The sequence below is a fragment of the Bubalus bubalis genome, chromosome 2 (genome assembly GCF_019923935.1).
Source record: "Bubalus bubalis isolate 160015118507 breed Murrah chromosome 2, NDDB_SH_1, whole genome shotgun sequence".
Taxonomy (NCBI): Eukaryota; Metazoa; Chordata; class Mammalia; order Artiodactyla; family Bovidae; genus Bubalus; species Bubalus bubalis.
In genome coordinates, this window is record NC_059158.1 from 89,042,537 (window position 1) to 89,063,089 (window position 20,553).

At 34.8% G+C, this 20,553-nt stretch overlaps 1 protein-coding gene across 18 annotated transcripts in view; it reads left to right on the forward strand.

Moving 5' to 3' along the window:
* Nucleotides 1-20,553, forward strand: part of BAZ2B (bromodomain adjacent to zinc finger domain 2B) — a 416,357-nt gene that overhangs the window by 318,361 nt on the left and 77,443 nt on the right. For all 18 annotated transcript variants that reach the window (XM_025261158.3, XM_044934877.2, XM_025261209.3 and 15 more), the window contains 5 exons: nucleotides 6,393-6,603; nucleotides 12,481-12,573; nucleotides 13,589-13,650; nucleotides 17,733-17,798; nucleotides 19,530-19,595. In XM_025261158.3, the coding sequence (XP_025116943.3) occupies nucleotides 6,393-6,603; nucleotides 12,481-12,573; nucleotides 13,589-13,650; nucleotides 17,733-17,798; nucleotides 19,530-19,595 (498 nt within the window). The remainder of the gene's footprint in view (nucleotides 1-6,392; nucleotides 6,604-12,480; nucleotides 12,574-13,588; nucleotides 13,651-17,732; nucleotides 17,799-19,529; nucleotides 19,596-20,553) is intronic.

Genomic DNA, 20,553 nt, shown 5'->3' on the forward strand with positions numbered 1-20,553 from the left:
AATTCTTTGGTGCTCAGCTTTCTTTATACTCCAGCTCTCACATGCATACATGACTACTGGAAAAACCATAGCCTTGACTAGACTGACATTTGTTGGCAAAGTAATGTCTCTGCTTTTTAATATGCTGTCTAGATTGGTCATAACGTTCCTTCCAAGGAGTAAGCGTCTTTTAATTTCATGGCTGCAATCACCATCTACAGTGATTTTGGAGCCCAAAAGAATAAAGTCTGCCACTGTTTCCATTGTTCCCCCATCTATTTGCCATGAAGTGATGGGGACCAGATGCCATGATGTTAGTTTTCTGAATGTTAAGTTTTAAGCTAACTTTTTCACTCTCCTGTTTCACTTTTATCAAAGGCTCTTAAGTTCTTCTTCACTTTCTGCCATACGTGTGGAGTCATCTGCATGTCTGAGGTTATTGATATTTCTCCCAGCAATCTTGATTTCAGCTTGTGCTTCATCCACCCTAGCGTTTCTCATGATGTACTCTGCATATAAGTTAAATGAGCAGGGTGACAATATATATCCTTGATGTACACCTTTCCCAATGTGCAACCAGTCTGTTGTTCCATGTCCATTTCTAACTGTTCCTTCCTGACCTGCATACAGTTTCTCAAGAGCAGGTCAGGTGGTCTGGTATTCCCATCTCTTGAAGAATTTTCCACAGTTTCTTGTGATCCACACAGTCAAAGGCTTTGGCTTAGTCAATGAAGCAGAAATAGATGTTTTTCTGGAACTCTCTTGCTTTTTCAGTGATCAAATGGACGTTGGCAATTTGATCTCTGGTTCCTCTGCCTTTTCAAATCCAGCTTGAACATCAGGAAGTTCACAGTTCACATACTGTTGAGCCTGGCTTGGAGAATTTTGAGCATTACTTTGCTAGCATGTGAGATCAGTGCAATTGTGTGGTAGTTTGAGCATTCTTCGGCATTGCCTTTCTTAGGGATTGGAATGAAAATTGACCCTTTCCAGTCCTGTGGCCACAGCTGAGTTTTCCAAATTTGCTAGCATATTGAGTGTAGCACTTTCACAGCATCATCTTTTAGGATTTGAAGTACCTCAGCTGGAATTCCATCACCTCCACTAGCTTTCTTCTTTAGTGATGCTTCTTAAGGCCCACTTGACTTCACATTCCAGGATGTCTGGCTCTAGGTGAGTGATCATACCATCATGATTATCTGGGTCGTAAAGATCTTTTTTGCATAGTTCTTCTGTGTATTCTTGCAACCTCTTCTTAATATCTTCTGCTTCTGTTAGATCCATACCATTTTTGTCCTTTATTGTGCCCATCTTTCCATGAAATGTCCCCTTGGTATCTCTAACTTTCTTGAAGAGATCTCTAGTCTTTCCCATTCTATTGTTTTCATCTATTTCTTTGTACTGATCACTGATAAAGGCTTTCTTATCTCTCCTTGCTATTCTTTGGAACTCTACATTCAAATTGGTATATCTTTCCTTTTCTCCTTTGCCTTAGCTTCTCCTCTTTTCTCAGCTATTTGTAAGGCCTCCTCAGACATCCATTTTGCCTTTTTGCATTTCTTTTTCTTGGGGATGGTTTTGATCCCTGCCTCCTGTACAGTGTCACAGACCTCTGTCCATAGTTCTTCAGGCACTCTATCAGATCTAATCCCTTGAATCTATTTGTCACTTCCCCTGGATAATCATAAGGGATTTGATTAAAGCATACCTGAATGGTCTAGTGGTTTTCCCTACTTTCTTCAATTTAAGTCTGAATTTGGTAATAAGGAGTTCATGGTCTGAGCCACAGTCAGCTCCCTGTCTTGTTTTTGCTGACTGTATAGAGCTTCTCCATCTTTGGCTGCAAAGAATGTAATCAGTCTGAATTCGGTATTGACCATCTGGTGACGTCCATGTGTAGAGTGTTCTCTTGTGTTGTTGGAAGAGGGTGTTTGCTATGACCAGTGCGTTTTCTTGGCAAAACTATATTAGCCTTTGCCCTGCTTCATTCTGTACTCCAGGGCCAAATTTGCCTGTTATTCCAGGTATTTCTTGACTACCTACTTTGTCATTCCAGTCTCCTATAATGAAAAGGACACCTTTTTGGGGTGTTAATTCTAGAAGGTCTTACTGATCTTCATAGAACCTTTCACCTTCAGCTTCTTTAGCATTACTGATCGGGGCATAGACTTGGATTACCATAATATTGAATGATTTGCCTTGGAAACAAACAGAGATCCTGTCTGTCATTTTTGAGATTGCATCCAAGTACTGCATTTTGGACTCTTGTTGACTATGAGGGCTACTCCATTTCTTCTAAGGGATAGCTTCTAAGTAGGTAGATATCCACAGTAGTAGATACAATGTTCATCTGAGTTAAATTCACCCATTCCAGTCCATTTTAGCTCACTGATTCCTAAAATGTCGATTTTCACTCGCCATCTTGTTTGACCACTTCCAATTTACCTTGATTCATAGACCTGACACTCCAGGTTCTTGTGCAATAGTGCTCTTTACAGCATCAGACTTTACTTCCATCACCAGTCACATCCACAACTGGGTGTTGTTTTTGCTTTGGCTCCATCTCTTCATTCTTTCTGAAGTTAGTTCTCCACTGATCTCCAGTAGCATATTGGGCACCTACTGACCTGGGGAGTTGATCTTTCAGTGTCCTATTTTTTTGCCTTTTCATGCTGTTCATGAGGTTCTCAAGGCAAGAATACTGAAGTGGTTTGCCATTCCCTTCTCCAATGGACCACGTTTTATCAGAACTCTCCACCATGACCTGTCTGTCTTGGGTGTCCCTACTTGGAATGGCTGATAGTTTCATTGAGTTAGACAAGGCTGTGGTCCATGTGATCAGATTGGTTAGTTTTCTGTGACTGTTGTTTTCAGTCTGTCTCCCATCTGATGGAGAAGGATAAGAGGCTTATGGAAGCTTCCTGATGGGAGAGACTGACTGACAGGGAAACTGGTTCTTGTTCTGATGGGCAGGGCCATGCTCAGTAAATCTTTAATCCAGTTTTCTGTTGATGAGCAGGGCTTGTTCCCCCTGTTATTTATCTTGGGCCAGACCATGGCAGAGGTAATGAAGATAATGGTGACCTCCTTCAAAAGGTCCCATGCATCCACTGCTCACTCAGTTCCCCCAACCCTGCAGCAGGCCACCTCCGACCCACTTATTTTTCAAGTAAGAACAAAAGCCTGCTAGTCAACAACCAGGATTCTAATTCAATTCTGCTGTTAACTGTCACACCTAGTGTCACATAGCTGTGGGCACATATGGACACTGAGAACATGAGAGATCAGTACCAAAAAACTAAAAGTCTGGAAATTTATGTCACTAACCTACCAGGTAGGATTTTTGATGGCTAGGCAAGGGCCCATACTAGAAAGCCAACTGTATGAATCCAAGTGTAGAAAGGAGATATTTGACAGTCCTAAGTCTTTGAGGGTAACATACTATGAGTAATGGAAAGCATCATCAGCATTGTGGAAACAATTGTATCAAACCGTGTCTTTCTCAACTGCTTTTAATTGGTGACACTCATCTCCACACATAGATAACTGTTCTTACTCTTTAACATCTTCCAAGTGCTATTCAGTATATGATATTAATAAACTTTGTTATTAAGATTAAGAATCCCTATGCTGTAAAGTTTATGGTATATAAAGCTCTGATATCATAAAGTAGCTGCCAATAGACATAATGCTAAACTGTGAACTAGTTGTAAGGAAATCCAACAAAATTCTTATTTTTCTCATGAAAATAACTTTTATGTTATTCTTAAACTAAGAAAAAAAAGTAATAAGTTAATTTTCTTTTGTTGAGTAAGTTTTGGCTACTGAGGGAATTAAACTGTAAGCTTCAGATTCCTAACAATCCATTTCTTATTTTCTAAAATCCAGGAATCAAAAGACATTATATCCATCCAATATATGCAACTCCCTTAGAAAGCATTTACTTTAGAAATGTCAAGGGCAAAAATGTAAATGACAATGTCACTATATTGTCTGGTAAGCTTGGGCGCCAGCATTTTCCATTTCTTTTTTGACACTAAGCTGAATAAAACATAAGTGTAAAATTGTACCTGGATAAAACAGAAAAACAGATCAAACCCTTTATCTCTTGGCTAAAAGTTGATTTTGTTATTAATAAGATTCCTTAAAAACTGAATGCAAATTCCTTTACAGCCTCTTTTATTAGTCTTTCTCTTCTACTTCAAGTGTCACAAATGTCACTTTTATATTTTTCAATTTATGTGATGCTTAGTGCCTTGGTGCCTAAAAGCATACCAGAAAAATGAAAACCTGAACTAATCAAAAGCTTCCCATTGTGGTGAACATAAAAATGGTTTCATTGCTTCCTTCTTAGTGGTTTATGGTATGAAAATGGAGCTAGTAACAGCTCTTGTTTCTGTTGACTTCATTGAAATCTTAGCAAAAATAAATCCTTATTTTCCTCAGAATTAATTTGTGAAATTATTTTTACCTGGAAATTACAGAAAAGGGTTGGTATAGATATTATTGTATACATGGATTATATTCATTAATTTTTTTTCTGACACAGTTCTGCTTTGCCATAATCTTGGCTGTACTTTTCATGGCTGAATATTGGGTTCAGTCATTTATCAAGTTTAAGAACATCTTTGTAACATCAACTAAAAAAGTACATGTGGTGGTTAAGAGCACACATATGACAGTGAGAGAATTGGGTTCAAATCACAGTTCGGTTCTTTGTTGCCTCCATACCTTAAGAAATTATTCAGGTGGGCTTGAATTCTCTCAGTTGTAAAGTAAATACAATAAAATCCACTGTATTAGATAATACTATTGTGAAGATTAAGGAACATAATATAATCGAAATGCCTGGAACTAAGCACGGTGCTTGGAATGTGGGATGTAACCGTCACCCATTACGGTAGCAGGATGGTATTTATATTTTTTAGTACCTCTCGAGTGAGATATTCTTAGAATCCTTGCTCCAAGTTTAGGTATCATGGCATAAAATATAACTCAAGAACTTTTAATTACTTTTGGTTGCAGAATTGCCCACAATGGTTCAAGCTAAATTCCTAATTTGAGATTCTTTTTAAGAAAAAAGGCACATTTAAAACATTTTCTCAAATTTTACACTAAATGAGTTATTTCTTTAAAAAGAAATAAGTGAATTATTTTAGGATTATTTTAAAAGGGTGCCTTTCTAATATCTTAACATATTGATTTGGACTGTAAATAAGGCAAAATAGTGTTGTTTTTTAAGAGAAAAGCAGCTCATCACAAACAATAATATATTTGTTTTGATTGACATACAAAGGATAATGAAAACCAGACTCTGATGGTATCTACACACTGCACAGGATTATTCCTATAATACATTAGCATTATGCTGGTAAATGTGTTTCCATCAGCAGGCTTACAGTGGGAAATCTCAAATGTACCATTATCACACTTTGAAACAATAGTTCCTTGATTTCAAATAATAGTCACTGTTCAGATATTAAATTGTCCTTTAATTGCTGTAATTTTCTGAACAGTTTATCTATTTAAATCAATATCTAGATAAGGTCTACACATTGGGATTTTTTGGTACATCCTATTTCTTTCTTTCTTTCTTTTTTTTACTTCTTGAAATTTATTTGTTGAAGAAATTGTTGAAGTTTGTAGAATTTCCTAGACTGGATTTGCTGTGTAGTTAAACATATACTTCTCACCCTGTTTTTCCTGTGAAGTTATAATAATTAAGTCTAGTATATATTTTATTTCCCTTTGTGAGAGGGCAAGACTAATTTATAGGTGATGAATTGAATCTCCATCAGGAGATTTATGTCTATCTAGCTGTCTCTCTTTTTGGTTGTTGGCAACCATTCAAGTTCAATACTTTGATGTATTCATCAAGTATTGAAAAATTCTGATAATTAACTCTTAGATTCCTTCTTGGATGTATTAACTGTATTGTTTCTATAAAGAGAGCTTTCATCTGTTATTTGGATAGCTTAATATTTGGTTTAACTGATAGTCCATGAGAGAAATCCATAGAGGTATCATCACACAACTTAATATTTTTAAATATCTGCCAACTTTATGGTCATTATAGTTCAGAAATGGTGATTTTAAATATCTATTTATATGTTTATACATATATATATAGAAATCCCTGTATTTAAAGTTGAATTTATTACGAATATAAAAAATGTTACAAGTCCATGAATAATTCTAAACATAAATTTATTTATTATTATTTTTTTAAATTTTATTTTATTTTTAAACTTTACATAATTGTATTAGTTTTTCCAAGTAAAATCCCTAAAGGTTGTAATAGCTCTATAAATTTCAAAATATCTGCAAATTTTCCTAGAATTATTTCTGACATGTTAACCACTTGTGTTTATTTTGCTTATAATACATTATTTCTATAAAATGTTAATTAAAAGGGAATGCAGTGGTGTCTTTTGAAAGAAGAGGATGTCATTCCCCGTATCAGGGCAATGGAAGGTCGTAGAGGAAGACCACCAAATCCAGATAGACAGCGAGCAAGAGAGGAATCCAGGATAAGACGTCGGAAAGGTCGGCCTCCAAATGTTGGCAGCACTGAATTTCTAGATAACACAGATGCCAAATTGCTAAGAAAACTGCAAGCTCAGGGTAAGAAACATAATGTATTTGACATTGTAATAATCACATTAAAAAGTATAAATATTTCTTATATTTTTGACTTATGGATGATTGACACTGCTCTCAGTTTCTGAAAAGGAGATATTTGTGTTAGAATAAAACTGAAAAAATAAGAAGTCCCACTGGTAACCGGAGTTCTTTGATTAGGTACGCTCCTTTGAAGAGCCGTACTCATAAACACAATATACCCTGTGTGTTTAGAATTACAAAGGTGGATGATAAGCTTTTAAGTGCTGTGTGCCTAGTCGCCCAGTCATGTCCGACTCTTTGCGACCCCATGGACTGTAGGCTCCTCCAGGTGATCTTCCTGACCCAGGGATCGCGCTCAGATCTCCTGCATTGCTGGCGGATTCTTTATCAGCTGAGCTACCAGGGAAGCCCAAGCTTTTAAGGCTTGCACTGAAAAGGAATCTACCAGCACTTGGCACATGCCTTAAAGTTGTGCCAACCTTCTGGAAATTCTCATTTTAACAGCCCCAATTCCTTGAGGTGGTACAAGGGAATAACTCCAAGATATGTGGATCTGTGGAGTAAATTTTCAGTCAGAGAACTCCAATTACTGGTATGTAACCCCAGTCTTTGGGTTCTTCTGTAGTATGCATATATTACATACCTTTTCAAAATGCCCAAGTAGTAGTTTTAATTCAAAAATATTTATTTTAAGACCACCAGAAAGTATCACTATTAAGCACAAAGTACTCATAATAACCTCAGATGTACTTATGAGTCAAAATTGTACATAAATTATTAACATTAAGTTCCCAGGCTATGTCTGACACAGAAAAAGCTGACTAAAAGAAAATAGTCCTGTTATGAGTTTAAGTTACTAGTTACAACTGGGAAGCCTCTTCTTGTGAAGATTATCTGAATGTGCATCAGCATACATGTTGGTGTCTTATATTCACAAGCATGTATATACACATACCTCAATGTAAAATAAAGGTTCGGTAATAAGAACTGACTTGAAAGACATGCAGGATTTTATTTCTTATGGGTTTTCTCTGGGGGGAAAGCATGACGTTTGTTGTTTATTGTAAACAGCACAATAATATTGACTTCTTTGTAGCTCTTTTGTTTTTATTACAAAATAAATGTCTGTGACAAAAACTCATAAAACAGAATGGCTTCTGTAAAAAATATTAATGCGTGGAATCATTATTAACAATTATTTCGCTAGTCTATCCGGTAATATGTACATACACTCCTACATACACATGTCTTCAAATACTCATATATGTACATATGCATATAAAATATGTTGTTTTACATATATTGGGCTTCTCTGGTGGTGTGGCAGTAAAGAATCCACCTGTACTGCAGGAGATGCAGGTTCAATCCCAGGGAAGATCCCCTGGAGAAGGAAATGGCAACCCACTCCAGTATTATTGCCTCAGAAATCACGTGGACAGAGGAGCCTGGTGGGCTACAGTCCATGGGTCACCAAGAGTCAGACATGATTTACTGACTAAACAACAACAATTACGTATATATCCTTTTTGATGTCTAAGATAAATGGCTTATAGTATGTATACTATTCATCTTGTCTTTTTTCCAGTTAATTTATCTTGAACATCTTTCTGTATCAGCACTTAAAAATCAACCATATTCTTTTAATGGCGGAATAGTAAGTGATACTGTGTATGATTCTACCATACTTCATTTAAGTAGTCTTCTTCTGATGACTGTTGTAGCTCTTTCCTGATCTTTGCTATCACAAGCAGTGCTGCAGTAAGTACATATTACACGAATCTTCACATCCTTCTAAAGCTGTGCCTATGTATAGTGTAAAATTCTAGAGATAGAATCTCTGAATCAAAACATATGTTCATTTTCACTTTGGGTAAATAGACAAATATTATCTCCAAAAAGTTTGCACTAATTCATACTTCCGCCAATGGCATGTAAGTTAACTGCCTGAAATTTAACTTAACGTTGTATAAGTTTTTATCTGCCATAGTATGTTCGTTAAATATTTTTCATGTTACTCTGCTTGGTTCCTTTTAAGACTTATCTCCCCTGAAAAATTGCTAGTGAAGGTTAAAAGGAAAGTTAATATGTTAACTGATGGAGCCATACATGATGAGTTTTTAAAATTAGTGTTGTCAGTAAACCACTGTCTTTTCTGAAGAATGTGTAACACTGGGGAATATGCATTGTTTTTTGTGTGTAAAACAAGAAAGCTTGAAATTAACTGATATCCAAAGTATTGGCTCTTCATGCATGTTTTGCATATCTTATACAAGTAGCATTAATACTTAGTATCCAAAATGGCAACTTTATAAAACTGACTAAATTTTTTCAAATTGGAAGTTAATTATTCAGCTTTTACTCAGATGTTTTTTTCTCCCTCAAGATTTCAAATTGGTTTGTATTCTATTATAGTTTTTCCCTTGTTGTATTATGTTGCATTTTGCAAATTCTTTTACATTTGACCTTATTGTGTACGTATGTTCTTTCTTGCATGCATATAAATGTTAAATATTTAGCAGTAAATAATTATTAATATATACAAGTAAATGTGGTATAATATGCATGCTTTTTCCTTGGGAAGAAAGGAAAATAGCAAAGAATCTCTATCCCTCTTTTATTTCTAAAAGGTTTCTACTCAGCAATTTGAGGGGGTTACCTGAAGGGATTCCGTAAGATTCTGTTTCATACAAGGATTCAACTAGGCTAAACAACTGGACTTAATTTGAAGAAAGATTCAAAACAGTAAAAAAAAAAAAAAAAAGGCAAACTTTTTGTACTTTTAAGCATTGTGAAATGAGAGGTCTTCTAATATCTCAGAGAATACATATGGGAATCTGATAAAATCTGAATATAAAAAAAAAAACTTTCAACCTGTCTAAATAAACCTGCTTCTTAATTGGTCAATACCATTCATATCTCAAATTTTCTAAGATACCTAGTAACATCTGTCCATTTCATACATTGTGGAATCCAAGATGCCTTAGTCTATACAAAGTCCTGTTATTTCAGATGTTCCACTAAGAAAGCAAAATGCTGCCAATTTTTAGACACATTGTGATTTTAGACATGTTTAAAAATGCATCTTAGAATCAAAGAAATGTGGTATATGTAGAATAGCCCTAATTCAAAGTGAAAATAAACTTTATTTCAAAATAAATTTTTATTTGAAATTTACAAATTCTTCATCCATGAAAGATATTTTTCAAATTAATATTTCAAGTGTTCATTACAATAGATAATATATTCAACAACCATAAACCAAATAAATAAGAAGATATTGGAAACTGTTTATTCCACAGAGCCTGAGTGAATTTTCTAGGTCTGTAACTCATTCTCCTTCCCCCATAGTATCCCTAGTTAACTTCTTTTTTCTTTTTTTTTTGTATTCTTTTTTTCATATTTTCTCTAACTGTTCGTAATATAAAAGTTAAGCTGCATAAATTTTAAATGATTAATCCAAATTGTATCTTCCTTGCTAAAATGAAAAAAATATCAGTTGAGCTTCCTAATGTTTTTAAAAATTACTGTGAACTTGTGTGGAGTTTGAAATTGACTGATACATTCATATACAAAAATACACCTATATATGTGATAAAATTTTCCTTATTATTTCCTTATTGATTATTTCCTTATTGATAAAATCAAATAAGCCAAACTGCTATTAGAGAGCATCAGTTTAGCTGGGAACAAAGCATCATACTTATGCCACATTTTCTAGAAAATACATTTTTTAACCCCTTGGCTTCCCTGGAGGCTTAGATGGTAAAGAGTCCACCTGCAGTACAGGAGACCCAAGTTCGATCCCTGGATTGGGAAGATCCCCTGGAGAAGGAAATGGCAACCCACTCCATATTCTTGCCTGGAAAATCCCATGGATGGAGAAGTCTGGCAGGCTACAGTCCATGGGCATAGAGTAGGACACAACTGAGCGACTAACAGGCTTTGCAACACACCTTTATATTTTATGGCAGATTTTGGTCTTTATAGCAGAGTTTAGTGAAAACTTTTAATCTTAAATGTTAAAAAAATGTTTATCTGGATCTATCCTAGTTGAAAGCAGTGTCCTTAATATGTATTATTATCAGAGTTTGCTAATTCTGTAGCCCAGTTTATACATATCGATTTCCAAGAGTATTTCATGAACAGGAGACTCCTTTTTATGTGGCTCAGAAATTCTTGATGATGCTCAAAACTACTTAATATTAAAACTTATTCAAAGGTTGGAGGTATATGCTAGCATCAGCTTCTATCCTTCAAGTCTCCTGGATAATATCAAACCCTCATATCTTGCCTCCTTTTTTAAGTGTTAATGATAGATAATCAGCCATAGTAAGCAACTTCATCTTAGCTGTTACAAGGACATAGAGTTATGTTTCTTTCAAAAATCTCAAGATACTCAAATTTCTTTAAAGGTTTTAGAAGTAGTAACATACTTCTAAACTTTAGAAGTAGTAACATGGACTATGAAGTCAGAAAGTCCAGGGTATGTATCTTAACTCTGCTCTGTAACTTCTGTGACCCTTAGTTTTATTTTATAAGCTGGGTATAATGTTGACTGTCTCATAGGGTTGTTATGAAGATTAAACAAAATCGTGTAAATTTAATACAATAGTTCAATAAATGATAGAAGTTATTAGTAGCACTCAAGTAATTCAGATGTTACCTGATCAATTTCATTATTGGTAAATATAATATATAAGTTTCTTAAAGTTAATCATCTGCTACAAGGTTGAAAACAATGTTTAATGTAAAGTGGTATTTTCTAAAATGATTTTATGAAAGATATTATGATGCACCACTTTTATAATTAGAAATATTCTGATCAAGTTTGCCAGCAGAATAAAGCATGACATTACATATTACCTCTTGCAACAATAATGCTGGGAAAGAACCATGGACAAAACCTCAGTGGCATACAACACTAAGCGTTAATTGTTTGTGCAGATGGAATCAACTGGTGTTGCGTTAGGCAGTTAGGCATCTCTGCTGATCCTGAGTGGACTTTTTAAAATTTGTGGAATGAACTAGCTCCCAATCTCCAGCAGCCTAGTCTGAATATGTCCTCACAATAAAGGGCAAGGCATAGGAGTAACGGTATAAAGAGTTCAAGTACACTTTCAGACTTATGCTTGCATCACATTGCTAACATTTTATTGGCCCAAGCAGATCACATGGCTGAACTCTAAATCAAGGGCCAAGAAAATATGTTCCTCACACGTCTTGATGAGTGGAACCACAAAGCCACATTGCAAATGGCACAGATAGAGGAAGAGATGAAGAATTGGGCCATTAATTATGTAACTCTATCCCAGTTTCATACATTTGTCCTTAAAAAGTATGAGAACTAGGTTGTCCTGAGAAATCAACATTCTCTTTTTTTTTTAGGAGAGAGGGTCTTTTTCCTTCACAAGTGAAAGTATCAATAGATTCAGAAGCTTTGCTATTTATATAGCTAATTGAAATGCTTAGTTTGGGAGACTTTAGTCTATATTGGATTCTTTTTCTATGTACTATTTTTAAGACTGAAGCTAAATCACTTTTTTACATATTAGCAGCTACTTTCCTACTCAGTGATGATTACACAAAATGTGAAAAAAATGTTTCTGTATTAGCCTCTGTAATGAGAATTAAGAGAAGCATCATTCTTATTCTATAGGCTAATATTTGATGAAAAATTGGCACTTTCTAGTGAATATGACATTTTCTGCCATTTTCCTACTGAGTATCTAATGTTACGTTTGGCAGTTTTCTTAAAAATCATGTCCTTCATGATGATACCAGTTTCACAGTTATTGTTTTTAGGAGAGCAGTTATGTTGTTATTAATTTGTTGTTATTAAGCTGTTAATAACATTGCTTAAAATTTTGTGTTTTTCAGAAATAGCCAGGCAAGCAGCACAAATAAAGCTTTTGAGAAAACTGCAAAAGCAGGAACAGGCTCGGGTTGCCAAAGAAGCTAAAAAACAACAAGGTTTGTGATTTAAATGGTAGCATCTGTATGTCTTCTTTGGAGAAATGTCTATTTAGTTCTTTGGCCCATTTTTTGATTGGGTCATTTATTTTTCTGGAGTTGAGCTGTAGGAGTTGCTTGTATATTCTCGAGATTAGTTGTTTGTCAGTTGCTTCATTTGCTATTATCTTCTCCCATTCTGAAGGCTGTCTTTTCACCTTGCTAATAGTTTCCTTTGATGTGCAGAAGCTTTTAAGGTTAATTAGGTCCCATTTGTTTATTTTTGCTTTATTTCCAATATTCTGGGAGGTGGGTCATAGAGGATCCTGCTGTGATGTATGTCAGAGAGTGTTTTGCCTATGTTCTCCTCTAGGAGTTTTATAGTTTCTGGTCTTACGTTGAGATCTTTAATCCATTTTGAGTTTATTTTTGTGTATGGTGTTAGAAAGTGTTCTAGTTTCATTCTTTTACAAGTGGTTGGCCAGATTTCCCAGCACCACTTGTTAAAGAGATTGTCTTTAATCCATTGTATATTCTTGCCTCCTTTGTCAAAGAATTTAGAAAGATGGTAACAATAACCCTGTGTACGAGACAGCAAAAGAGACACTGATGTATAGAACAGTCTTATGGACTCTGTGAGAGAGGGAGAGGGTGGGAAGATTTGGGAGAATGGCATTGAAACATGTAAAATATCATGTATGAAACGAGTTGCCAGTCCAGGTTCGATGCACGATGCTGGATGCTTGGGGCTGGTGCACTGGGACGACCCAGAGGGATGGAATGGGGAGGGAGGAGGGAGGAGGGTTCGGGATGGGGAACACATGTATACCTGTGGCGGATTCATTTTGATATTTGGCAAAACTAATACAATTATGTAAAGTTTAAAAATAAAATAAAATTAAAAATAAATAAATTAATTAATTAATTTAAAAAAATGGTAGCATCAACTTGAAGAGTGAGTATTGCGTAACTCACAAGAGGCATCTCTTCTTTGTTCCTTTTCTGATGATATCTGTGCTTTGATTTTTCATCATAGCAATAATTGCTGCTGAGGAGAAGCGAAAGCAAAAAGAACAGATAAAGATTATGAAACAACAGGTATGTTTATTGATTGGAACTGATTTTTAAAACACAGGCATTGTCTTGCAGTCTATATGTATATTTCTGTATGTGTATTGGACTTTACAGGTGGCTCACTGGTAAAGAGTTCACCTGCCAATGCAGGAGACACAAGTTTGATCCCTGAGTTGGGAAGATCCCCTGGAGAAGGAAACGGCATTATTTCCATTATTCTTGCTTGGAAAATCCCATGGACAGAGGAGCCTGGTGGGCCACAGTCTATGGGGTCACAAATAAGTCAGACATAATTTAATGACTAAACAACAACAAATATGTACATTATTTTCATTTTGATTTCTGAAATAACTATATTTCACAGTAATATTATATACCTGTATTAGAAATTTCTCTTTCATGAATTAAAATTCACTTCATTTTAAAACTAAGTCTTCTACTTCCATGTTTTTAAGAATTGATGCATGTGTATACATGTGTTCCCAGTATCGTGCATCGAACCTGGACTGGCAACTCGTTTCATACATGATACTTTACATGTTTCAATGCCATCCTCCTATACCTGTGGCGGATTCATTTTGATATTTGGCAAAACTAATACAATTATGTAAAGTTTAAAAATAAAATAAAAAAAAAAATAAATCACAATGCTTCGGAAAAAAAAAAAAGAATTGATGGAGTTCAGTTCAGTTACTCAGTCATGTCCGATTCTTTGCGACCCCATGAATCACAGCAGGCCAAGCCTCCCTGTCCATCACCAACTCCCGGAGTTTACTCAAACTCATGTCCATCGAGTCGGTGATGCCATCCAGCCATCTCATCCTCTGTTGTCCCCTTCTCCTCCTGCCCCCAATCCCTCCCAGCATCAGGGTCTTTTCCAATGAGTCAGCTCTTCACATGAGGTGGCCAAAGTACTGGAGTTTCAGCTTCAGCATTAGTGGTTGGTGCATAGACTTGGATTATTGTGATGTTAAATGGTTTGCCTTAGAAACAAACAGATCATTCTGTCAGTTTTTAGATTGCACCCAAGTACTGCATTTCGGACTTTTTTGTTGGTATGAGGACTACTACATTTCTTCTAAGGGATTCTTGCTCCAGTAGTAGATATAATGGTCATCGCAATTAAATTTGCCCATTCCAGTCCATTTTAGTTTGTTGATTTCTAAAATGTCGATGTTCACTCTTGCCATCTCCTGTTTGACCACTTCCAATTTACCTTGATTCATGGATCTAGTATTCCAGGTTCCTATGCAGTATTGTTCTTTACTATTTTATAGCTTATCCTATTTCCTGATGGCTAGAGATCCTTCATATCTTTTTTTTTTTTTTCTGTTTCTTTTTTTTTTTTTTTTTTTTTAAACTTTACATAATTGTATTAGATTTGCCAAATCAGGATGGGGAACACATGTATACCTGTGGCGGATTCATTTTGATCCTTCATATCTTATCAGCACTTTAAATTCAGCTATGTGATCCTAAACTCTTAAGGTAGCTACAACCTAAATATACATAGTTTTTAACTTCTCATCAAAGAAGCATCATAGTTCCAATGTCCCAGAAACGTTAATACCAATGAGTTTTCATCAAAATACTTACCTGAGCGTAGTTTCAGAAAGCCATCTAACTTATTCCTCATTGCCAGCAAAGTTAATCAAAGTAGAGCTTAGGTCTACTCACATAGTCGGTTACATAATGCCTATTTTAAAGTCAGCATTAGTTCTAGAATAAAATAGTAGCATGTGCTTCTGGATCATTTATTCTACCTAGTAAACCAATATCACCAGGTAGTTTTCAAGGAAATATTCTGGAAGCTTGCAAAAGTATTATTATGAAACAGAAGGAACAAAGGCATTGGAATATAAAATACACAGCTCTGTAGTTTCCTTTTGATTTAAGGCAAAATATTTACTTTCTACAAACTTTAGTTTTCTTTTAGTAAAATTTTATTTATTAGAATTTTTTTTTAGCCACACCATGTGGCATGCAGGATCTTAGTTCCCCAACTAGGGATCAAACTCATGCAACCTGCACTGGGAGCACAGACTCTTTAACTACTGGACTGCCAGGATAGATCCTAGTTTTCTATTAGGTAAAAAGAAGAAAAGTTCAACTCTTTTTATGATAAAAAAAGGATATTTTATATAAAGAGCTCAGTTCAGGTATTGGATACCCAATATTATAAGGTAAACCTGTATTAAAGAAATTTATAAAAAATTTATCTCTGCTAATGCTAATGACACCACTACCAAATACACACACACACACACACACACACACACACACACACACACATATATATATATTACATATATATGTCATATATGTGCATGATATATATATATCTCAACTTCAGGATAAAGCTTTAGACTGAGTGTACATGAGATAAGGATTAAAAAAAAAGAAGATTTCATACCTATCTATGTATGTAAGAGAACAGTGAATGAGTTTTGCTGACTTGGGAACATACCACGTTATAGGATTAACAAAAGCGGAAAAATTAAATAAAGAGCATGCTTTATTTAGGTCTCAAGTTCCAATCTAAATAAATACTTCAGATATGGATCAAGTACAGCTTTCTCTTGGAAATGAAACACAAGATACATTAGGGCTTTTATTTTTTGCAAGTTACGTTTAGTATTCAAAACTAAGATAGAGTCAGTTCAGTTCAGTTGCTCAGTCGTGTCCGACCCTTTGCGACCCCATGAATCGCAGCACGCCAGGCCTCCCTGTCCATCGCCAACTCCCGGAGTTCACTTCAAACTCATGTCCATCGAGTCAGTGATGCCATCCAGCCATCTCATCCTCTGTCGTCCCCTTTTCCTCCTGCCCCCAATCCCTCCCAGCATCAGAGTCTTTTCCAATGAATCAACTCTTTGCATGAGGTGGCCAAAGTATTGGAGTTTCAGCTGTAGCATCAGTCCTTCCAATGAAGGATAGGGTCACCGATAGCAAAATTATAGAATGTGAACAGTCTTCTAAAATCAGAAGAGTAATTCCAGAAATCTCATTACCCTGCAATAGACTCCTATAGAGGATTGGTAACATCAGTGTGCAAAAAAAAAAGAAATGTTTAAAAACACATTGACATGTAGCTTGAAAAGATACAACTAGCACCTGGAAATTGAAGCAGGTAATATAATTTTTCATCAGTATAAGATGTGTTGGCTGTAGAAATAGTACAACAAATGCAATTTGCTAGTAGGAAAATTTGGGTGTTTGGGAGAAACTGTATTATTATCATGGGTGCCAATTTGGGACTTTCAAAGAGGGTTATGAACATGAAATTGTTAATGTTGGGCTTATAGCATATGAGATAATGTTTACATCAAAATGTAAAGTTTTATCAAACTTTAGGTGGTCCTAAATTTGAAAACAATAACTAATACATTAAATTAAGACAATGTGAACAACAGTTTTGTCATGTGAATAATTTTCTACAATGTTGCATTGTAATTAATCCTTTTAAAATTATATTACAGATTATTTCTGAATCTGTCTTATTGTAGTAATTAAAAGTAGTGTATCAATAATATTATGTTATTCACCACCTGAAGTAAGAAATTATAGTATGGAAATTGTTAGTAATAATCTATTATAGTTGTGTGGCACTACACACTTTTTTAAGCATTTTTAATTTAATCATGTCATAGTGAGAAAGGACAAGTACCTCTCCCTGGTTTATGCAAGAGTAGTTATTCTATGCTCAAGATTATCCAGTGAATGACAGTAACTCCAGATTAGCCTTATGTTTTCTCATTCCTGTTTCTCATTACTGTTTCTCTCTTATTCTGTCCTATATTTATTGCAAAATAGTTATAATTGCAAATGTTTATAAAAATCCACAGGCTGAATGAGTTTAATCATATTGGTTTACCTGGTTTCTATATACTGATGTAACATTTGTATTTTACAAATGGTTTTAAGAAACTTGATAAAATCACATTAATTTGACATGAACATACATATATGTATGATATTAAACTAAACAGTTAAATTTTATATCCAACATGGGAAACTTAATATCTTAAATTATTTGATTCTACTTAAATACTTTCCACCTGGATATTTAGTTTATTATCTTAAATTGTTATAATTTTTTTCTACAGGAAAAAATTAAGAGAATACAACAAATCAGAATGGAAAAAGAGCTTCGAGCCCAGCAAATTCTAGAGGTAGAATTCTTAAATGTGATATGATTAAAGTAAATAGTCACATATTTTAAAGTCTGCAGAACTGAAAATCTTACCTGCGTGGTCTCTCACTCTTAGAGTATGTCCATCAGAAATTCGTTTCAAGCATAATGCATAGAGTAAGACCTTGTTTAGCAAACTCATCTTATCCTAATAACCCAGGAAATAAGCCAAAAGGAAAAACTTCTGAACAACCAGTATAGGTGTCATACAGTTCATGGGTCAAAGTCGTGTTATGTACTTCTAGAAAAGTCATTAGGACTAATAGATATTTACTTTTAATTTAGAAATAAAACATTGCAAAAGTGAAAGTAAATTTTAAATGTAGGAACAAGTTTAACCAGCTGTTTTTTCTGGTTTCTAATACACCTTGCTTCCCTGGAAGCTGATTGAATAGTACTAGAGGACATATATTGGAATCAGTAAGATAATAGCCACAAGATAGCAGGGAAAAATACAGAAAAACTCCAACCAGCATTTATAGGAATTCAAAAGCCTAACAAGATTGTCTGTAATCTTTTGGTTGACTAGCAAGCAGTTTTCAACACCTTATTATTAATAACTGAAAGGCATTGCTCTATTGAACTGTACAGTATAATAACTGATGTTCAGAATAATTCCCCCAAGTCATCAAGAAAAAGCCAAATTATAGTTAGTATACTGTATCTAAATAGTATATATCTCAAAAGAAATAAATAGTATATATCTCAAAATTATTTCCATCCAAAATTGTGAAAATAAATATTCAGTGTTTAACATTGGTGTAGCCTCCCAGCTGGGCTTCCCTTTTGGCTTATCCACATACAGTGCGGGAGACCTGGGTTGTATCCCTGGGTTGGGACGATCCCCTGGAGAATTCTCATGGACAGAGGAGCCTGGTGGGCTACAGTCCATGGGGTTGCCAAGAGTCAGACACAACTAAGCGACTGAGCACAGCACAACCTCCCAGCTGTTCAGGGAACTATTGCTATATAGATGATTTACCCCTGAGGGTGTCAAATAGCTGAAGCTTTCTTTTGTATGATTTTTCCTTCTAGAAATATACACATATTTCCTAACCCATTTTAAATAAATTTAAAAAATCCAAATCAAAAGTACTAATATCTTAAAGTAAATTAATAACTACTGAATAATTATGAAACTACTAGATAGTTAACGACTTTAAGATTATGAAGCTCAGATTTGGCATCATGATCTTGATATTCAAAATGTACTTCAAGAAAGATTGTAAGTTTCCATTCTGTCTTTCTTGGAAACCTCGAATTTAATCACAATAAACAGCTAGAGAAAAATAGCTTATATTTACTGTTTAAAATCTACCCCATCTTCTTAATTTTATATAGTGATCATGTTTTACTTTTAAAAATCAGAAAAAAGTAAATATTATATAAAAAAGCTTTTTCTGTGATTGTTTTAATGTAAAATAAACAATCATTTCAGACTTTTTTAATAGAATTGAAAAAATCAAGAAAAGCTGACATATTCTAAGAAATTTTAAGAATTTTTTTACATCTTAATGCTAATCTTTACATTAGAAATGAAAATTAGTTTGTAAATATAGTATTAACTCTGAGAAAATCTGTAATTGTCTACATATATGTCACATGTTGTTTTCTCTCTTATGAGTCATGTAGCTCCATGTTCAAGTCATAGATTATTTTCAGGTTGCAGTGGTACCGTTGTATGACTTTGAGACCTGTTTTCCATGCACAGGCAAAAAAGAAAAAGAAGGAAGAAGCAGCAAATGCCAAATTATTGGAGGCCGAGAAACGAATAAAGGTTAGTTTAGATGAGAATCTGTTTTTTAAGAATAAAAATTATATGGTATTATACTAGTATCAATTATCACTGACTCAATGGACATGAGTTTGGGTAAACTCTGGGGGTTGGTGATGGACAGGGAGGCCTGGTGTGCTGCGGTTCATGGGGTTGCAAAGAGTCACACATGACTGAGCAACTGAACTGAACTGATACTAGTATCAATTATATTAAAAATAGCCCTCCTAAAAATGACTCGCTGAAAAAAATGTTGATTTTGATCACAGATAAAACGTGCATAATGTGTGTTTTTAGTGTTTATATATTGTATATACATTTTTATATTTTATTACACAGGTTCTGTGTGATACTTTGAGCTCTTTAAATAGCAGACATAAAATCAGAACTATAAACTATCACATAATACCTGAATATAGTTTTAAGGGATAGGATCTCCTCAGAGCTGTTTATGTTCCAAATCCAGTTCTCTCCTTAGATTATAATTTTCTTGTCTTTAATGTCTAGCAATTGTTTGTAACTATTAAAAAGTGAAAAGCCTTCCAAAACCAAAACCCAGCTTTATCAGCTATCACTTACCAATACTAAAATTAGCCATTGCTATTTACTGTAACTTCATATGTTGTTTGGAGCTGTTTTGGTTTTGATTTTCTGGCATGAAGCATGAGAGAGTTGGACCCTCATGCCCCTTCAAACTCCTGCCCTCTGCCCTTACACACAAACATTCCATCTCTAATCTTCCAATTTTTCTGATACTTGTTTACTGAAATTAGGCAGCCAGGTGGGCCTAACAATTCAAGAGATAGCTGCTACTATTACATCCAATTATACAATGGTGTGATCACTCACCTAGAGCCAAACATCCTGGAATGAGAAGTCAAGTGGGCCTTAGGAAGCATCACTACGAACAAAGCTAGTGGAGGTGATGGAATTCCAGTTGAGCTATTTCAAATCCTAAAAG